Source organism: Lycium barbarum, chromosome 9 (genome assembly GCF_019175385.1).
Source record: "Lycium barbarum isolate Lr01 chromosome 9, ASM1917538v2, whole genome shotgun sequence".
In the NCBI taxonomy this organism is placed as follows: domain Eukaryota; kingdom Viridiplantae; phylum Streptophyta; class Magnoliopsida; order Solanales; family Solanaceae; genus Lycium; species Lycium barbarum.
In genome coordinates this window covers 28,116,746-28,123,616 of record NC_083345.1, presented here as the reverse complement: position 1 = coordinate 28,123,616, position 6,871 = coordinate 28,116,746, and the positions used below count along the sequence as shown (strand labels likewise).

At 32.3% G+C, this 6,871-nt stretch overlaps 1 protein-coding gene across 1 annotated transcript; it reads left to right on the top strand.

The window, feature by feature from the left end:
• The first annotated feature begins 1,338 nt into the window (after nucleotides 1-1,338).
• LOC132609766 (chlorophyllase-1-like) lies at nucleotides 1,339-3,554 on the top strand. The gene is made up of 3 exons (XM_060323913.1): nucleotides 1,339-1,726; nucleotides 2,296-2,680; nucleotides 3,070-3,554. Exons 1-3 carry the CDS (start codon nucleotides 1,421-1,423, stop codon nucleotides 3,369-3,371), a joined length of 993 nt encoding a protein of 330 aa, XP_060179896.1. The 5' UTR covers nucleotides 1,339-1,420; the 3' UTR covers nucleotides 3,372-3,554.
• The last annotated feature ends 3,317 nt before the right edge of the window (nucleotides 3,555-6,871 follow it).

Genomic DNA, 6,871 nt, shown 5'->3' with positions numbered 1-6,871 from the left:
ATTACTTTAACAATTTGTATGGTATGAGGCCCATAGAGGCAACGCTATAAATAGAACTCATCCCCCTCCTATGGGGAGGTTGGCTTATTCATTTTCAAGAACACTTGTAACATCAAAGCATATGTACAATCTCTCTCTCTCTCCAAGATCTGATTCGGTCCACAGTGGCCATTTGCATTTTCATTGTATTTCCTTAAATAAGTGTTGCATGTCATTTAACAAGCATTAATACTCTCCATCAATTGCATTGCTACATAACGTCCATACACTCTATTCCCTACGGTATATATTGAGATTTAAACACATATCCTATACCCACTTACAAATTCAATTGATTATCCAAATTCGGGGTAAACAGTTACCCCCCTCAAACTATAATTGATCTTAGTTACTCCCTATACTTGGTTTTTCTATATTCGTTACCCCCTCAAACTATAACTGATCCTAGTTACTCCCTATACTTGGTTTTTCTATAATTGTTACCCCTCAAAAGAAAAATGGAAAAAAAATAAGGGAAAGTAGCTGTCGATAAAAGGAAATAGTATTTTAGATTTTTTTACACATCAAATTAATATGATGTGACTGTTATTTTAAACTCTCACACGACAAACGTCTTTTGAAATCACTTTTTCCACCGGGTGGCTGTTTGAGGGGGTAGCGATTATAGAAAATCCAAGTATTGGAGGGTAATTAAGACCATGTATAATTTAAGGGGATCTAAATCAAATACGCCAATTTAGAGGGGTCTTTAGGTATTCTCCCATTTTTGTATGATCAATTTTTTTCTATTCAAATTATAATGGATTACGTTCACCAATATTTTCCGTCAATGGTAAGGTAGGTGGTCCATTTAGGACGTGTCTGGTATGACAAAAAATGTTTTTCACAGAAAATGTTTTTCAAGAAAGTATTTTCTCGGAAAATAAGTGATTCTCCTACTCATTTTCTTGTATTTGGTACGCAAGTTGAAAAATATCAGTTTAAGAGCATTTGCATATATTCAAAGCAAAATACTACCATATGAGATTTTTTACTTCGGAGTGCAGCTTTTGGTGGTGGGCTTAGGAGCAGGTTAGGTGGGGCGCAGGGTGGGGGTAGGGGGTAAAAGAAAATTTCTCATTTTTATAAAAAAATTATAACAGTAAAATAAAATATATGAAATAGAAAATTCGCGGGGGTGGGGGTGGGTAGTTAGGTGGCAGGTGGGGGTGGAGCTGGGATACGTTGGTTTGCTTCTATTGAATTTCAAAAATGTTTTCTGTCAAATTTTTAAGAAAAACATTTTTCCAGATATTTAGTAAAACCAAACAAGATAAAATAGAAAAATATTTTCCTATCATAGCACAACCTTAAGCTCATCAATTAACAGCTCAAAGGTCTCGGTGCAAATAACTACTATAAATCAAGAGGATCCTGCTGCATGCAAAAGCACACAAACACACAGAGAGACAGAGAGAAAAAGAGGATGGCAAAAGTGGTAGCAAAGAAGATAGCTGTTAGTGCAGTATCATCAGATTTCGAAGTAGGTGATGAGGCTGTTAAGATGTTTAACGTTAAGACCTCTTCCTCTTCTTCACTGCCATGCCCTTTGTTAATGTTTTCGCCGACTGCACGAGGACCCTATCCAGTTTTACTCTTTTTCCATGGATTCGCGCTCAAGCCCATCTGGTACAAGTCCCTCCTTCAACACATTTCTTCCCATGGATATATCATTGTTGCTCCTGAGGCACGTATACCTACTTATAACTTGCCATGTTCGTCATTAGTATGTACCCGAATTTTTGAGTCCATAACTGCATTCATTTTTTAAAGAGATGGACTTTCTCTTATTTGTAGTCGACAACAAGGATTTTCTCCACTTTCGATTATCTCTCTCTTACTAAAACTTTCAAAAAAAAAAAAAAAATATCTTGGTGGGGATTATGCTAGGAACAGTGACATGTGCAGCCTTTTGTAATACTTGTTAGTACTCATCTTTGATGAGATTGAAATCCTAATCCCTTTAACTTGATACTTTTATCTCTAATTTATTTCAACAAAACTAGGCTTTAGTGCCAAATATAGTAGCGTCTACAGATCTACTCGGCAATATGAATCTTCATTATTCATACAGATCTATTTATGCCTGTCTCAACTCAGTATTAATTACTTTTAAAATAAAAGTACTTGTAAGCCAACCTTGTTCAATTTGACACCCTTTTGCTGGAAAATTACAATTGTGTAATGTATATACTATATTCTTCGTAAGTTCTGTTCATTTTATTTTGACACTACTTAGTAAAAATCTGGTTGCAGTTTTCTCCTTTGTCATCCCAAAGCCAAGAAGTGAAAAACGCAGGAAAAGTAGCAGACTGGTTAACTTATAACAACCTCGAATCCGTACTGCCAGATAAGGTTCTCCCGGACCTAATGAAAGTCGCCGTCTCTGGCCACAGCAGAGGTGGTAAAATAGCATTCGCCTTAGCTTTAGGCTACGGTGGCAGCTCATCCTCAAGCTCAACAACGCCACTCAAATTCTCAGCACTACTCGGAATTGATCCAGTAGCAGGATTCTCTCCGTCCTGTTTGTGTCCTCCCAATATTCTCCAATATGTTCCTTACGATTTCAATCAATCGGTCCCTGTAGCTGTTATTGGCGCCGGCTTGTCAAATCAACGAGCATATGGTGTGCTCCCACCAGGTTGTTAGGGTTTGCCCTGATTTTTTTAATCTTATTAGGATTGTTTTTTACTTTTAAGGAAAAACTAATTCTTTTTCATGTTTAAAGAAAAAGGCTATCAGCTTCTATAAATTGAGGATCTTTCCTTCACACAATGACATAATATATAGTCTTTTATGGTTAGAGAGTTTTGTTTACGGAATTTATTCTCTAGATATTTTTGTTCTCTTTTATATTACTACTAACTGATTGTTAATCTCTTCCCGTATGAATATAGGTTCATATAAGTCAACTAACCAAATTACATTATAATATTATCTTTTGATGTATTTTCCTTGTTCTATGTCTGATTTAAGATCTGTTTTACAAATTTTGCATGAGTACTCTTTGTTATTTCAATCCCAACACAGGTGCGCCAAATGGGGTTAATCATGCGGAGTTTTTCAACGAGAGTAAGGCCCCTTGCTACTACTTTTTGGCTAAGGATTACGGTCATACGGATATATTGGATGATAAAATAGCAGATTTAATGAGTATTGTGCTGAGAAGTGGAAAAGGATCAAAGGATAGTTTGAGAAGGGCTGTTGGAGGAATTGTGGTGGCATTTCTCAAGGCTTATTTGGAAGGTCAAGTTGATGATTTAAATGCTATTGTTGAATCACCTACTCTTGTTCCTATTACCCTTGATCCAGTTATATCTGTCAAGGATTAATTAGAACACCCAAAAGATCATAGTCATGAAATAAAGATCTTTTAAGTGTGGATGTTTGCATTCCTACAATCGTATCCTAAAATGTTGTCACATTAATATTTCGACGACAATGTATTTGTACTATGTTTCAGGAATAAGTCTGTACGTTTCGAAAATTCCCAATAAAAAGGTTTGTTTGTTGCTTATCCTGTCTTCATTCCTTTTTTTAGCGTAAGGAAACTTCATAGCTCTTTTTTAGTTCTTTAGTTTATAGCATGATTATCAAGTTGGTTTATTGGGTTGTTAGTTAACTTTTCTTTTTTGCCCTTAACCAGGGAAGAGTTTAATAGAGTAGGTTATGTTTTTATGTAGACGATGTTGTAAAAAACTATACTATTAGGACTTAACGTGCATCAATGTGTATAATTTCATGTAAAGTTAGATCATGGTAACTTAAAATAAAGTAATAATGAGTTAAATTGCATAAAATTATTTACTTTTGTAGTGCCGCAAAAAATTTCTTCAAGTTTTAAAGCGTTAAAGAAAGTGCTTCAAACAAGCGCGCACAGAGTCGACCTTCAAACTGACACAAAATCCCAATGTATATTGATAGCTCGTTTGGCCAAGCTTATTTTCTCTCAATTTTTTTTTCCAATAAGTGCTTATTTTAAAATAGTGAGAGTGTTTGATCAAGCTTTTGAGAAAAAAAAAAGCGCTTCGGGAAAGTAGCAGAAGCTGATTTTTAGAAGCTAAAAAAATAGTTTTTGCCCAAAAACATTATTTTGAAAAGCGCTTTTGAGAAAAATACACTTAGAGCCCGTTTGGATTGGCTTATAAGCTGTTTTCAGCTTTTTTGAGTGTTTGGCTGGCCAGCTTAAAGCCATTTTGTGCTTAAAATAAGTCCAAAAAATTAATTGACCCCGTTTGGCTTAGCTTATCTAAAGTAGCTTATAAGCTGAAAACAGCTTATAAGCAAAAAAAATAAGGTTTTTTTTTTGGCTTATAAGCTGTTTTTTTTAAGCCCATCCAAACAAGCTCTTAGAATTACTTTTTAAAAGTTTGGTCAAACACTAATTACTACTCAAAAGTACTTTTTAAATTAATTGGCCAAACACAAACTGATTTCGCCAAAGTAATTCTTTGAAAATCAAATTTAATTTGAAAAAAATACTTTTTTAAATAAGCTAATTTTAGAAGTTTAGCCAAACATGCTATCAATGAGGCTCTAGTTAACATATCAAATTAAATTATTTTGATTTGCCTTTTCAATGCTTCACTGTTCGCCTATTGAAATTTTTGCATAAAATTTATGACATTAGTATTATTATTACTACTATATAGAAGCATCAACCCATGCTTCGTCGTCCGTTAAACATAAAAAAAAAAAAAAAAAAAAAAAGTGCGGTCCCATATTAAACACCAACCAATATTAAAAAAAAAAACACCAACCAATATTAAAAAAAAAAAGTGTGGTCCCCATATTAAACACCAACCTATATTAAAAAAAAAAACACCAACCAATATTATAAAAAAAAAGAAAAAAAAGTTCAACCCACCATCTCCAAACTCACCGGAAAAAAAAAGTGGACCCCATATTAACAAAATCAAGCAATATAAAAAAAAGTGAATCCCATATTAAAAAAACAAATAATGTCAAAAAAAAAAAAGTGCAGACTTTGTATTCGTAGCAAACACTAATATAATAAAGTTTTAAATACAGAGCACAAACTACAATGTTATATTAATCGTGTTTTGAACATAGTATCCCATATTGACAAAATCAAGCAATATAAAAAAAAAAAGTGAATCCCATATTAAAAAACCAAACAATGTAAAAAAAAAAAGTGCAGACTTTGTATTCATAGCAAACACTAATATAATAAAGTTTTAGATACGGAGCACAAACTACAATGTTATATTAATCGTGTTTTGAACATAGTATATATATATATATATATATTATGCATAAAAATAGTGCAAACTAATAATGTCCAAAAGGGTGGGCCCCATACAAAACAACACCAAGCAATATAAAAAATAAAAAAAAAATAAAAAAAGGAACTATAAAGCATGGGTTTAGACCCATGCTTCGTTGTCCGTTGTCCCTTAAAAAAAAGGGAGGGGGGGGGGGGGTGAGCCCCATACTAAATAACACCCAGCAATAAAAAACAAAAAAAATGGAACTCACCATCTCCAAACTCATGGGAAAAAAAAAGTGGACCCCATATTATCAAAATCAAGCAATATAAAAAAAAAAGTGAACCCCATATTAAAAAAAATATAATGTTAAAAAAAAAGTGCAAACTTTGTATTCGTAGCAAACACTAATATAATAAAGTTTTAGATACGGAGCACAAACTACAATATTATATTAATCGTGTTTTGAACATAGTATATGTATATATATTATATGCATAAAAATAGTACAAACTAATAATGTCAAAAAGAAAGTGCACCCCATACTAAACAACATCAAGCAATATATAAAAATAAAATAAAATAAAAAGTGGAACCCACCATCTCTAAACTCACGGTAAAAAAAAAAGTGGACCCCATATTACCAAAATCAAGCAATATAAAAACAAAAGTGAACCCCATATTTAAAAAAAAAATAATGTCAAAAAAAAAGTGCAGACTTTGTATTCGTAGTAAACACTAATATAATAAAGTTTTAGATACGGAGTACAAACTACAATATTATATTAATCGTGTTTTGAACATAGTATACATATATGCATAAAAATAGTGCAAATTAATAATGTCCCAAAAAAAAAAGTGCACCCCATATTAAAAAATCAAACAATATTCATGTAATTTTCAAAGTATCTCATTAAGTCAATAATGATGGATTCATTGCCACGTGCGTATTCGTAGAAACACTAATATAATAAAGTTTTAAATACGGAGCACAAACTACAATGTTATATTAATCGTGTTTTGAACATAATATCCCATATTGACAAAATCAAGCAATATAAAAAAAAATTGAATCCCATATTAAAAAAACAAACAATGTCAAAAAAAAAGTGCAAACTTTGTATTCGTAGCAAACACTAATATAATAAAGTTTTAGATACGGAGCACAAACTACAATGTTATATTAATTGTGTTTTGAACATAGTGTATATATATATATATATATATATATATATATATATATATATATTATATGCATAAAAATAGTGCAAACTAATAATGTCCAAAAGAGTGGGCCCCATACTAAACAACACCAAGCAATATAAAAAAAAAAACTATATAAAGCATGGGTTTAGACCCATGCTTCGTCGTCCGTTGTCCCTTAAAAACAAAAAGGGGGGGGGGGGGTGAGCCCCATACTAAATAACACCGAGCAATAAAAAACAAAAAAAGGAAGAAAAAAAAATGAAACTCACCATCTCCAAACTCATGGGAAAAAAAAAAGTGGACCCCATATTATCAAAATCAAGCAATATAAAAAAAACAGTGAACCCCATATTAAAAAAAATATAATGTTAAAAAAAAGTGCTGACTTTGTATTCGTA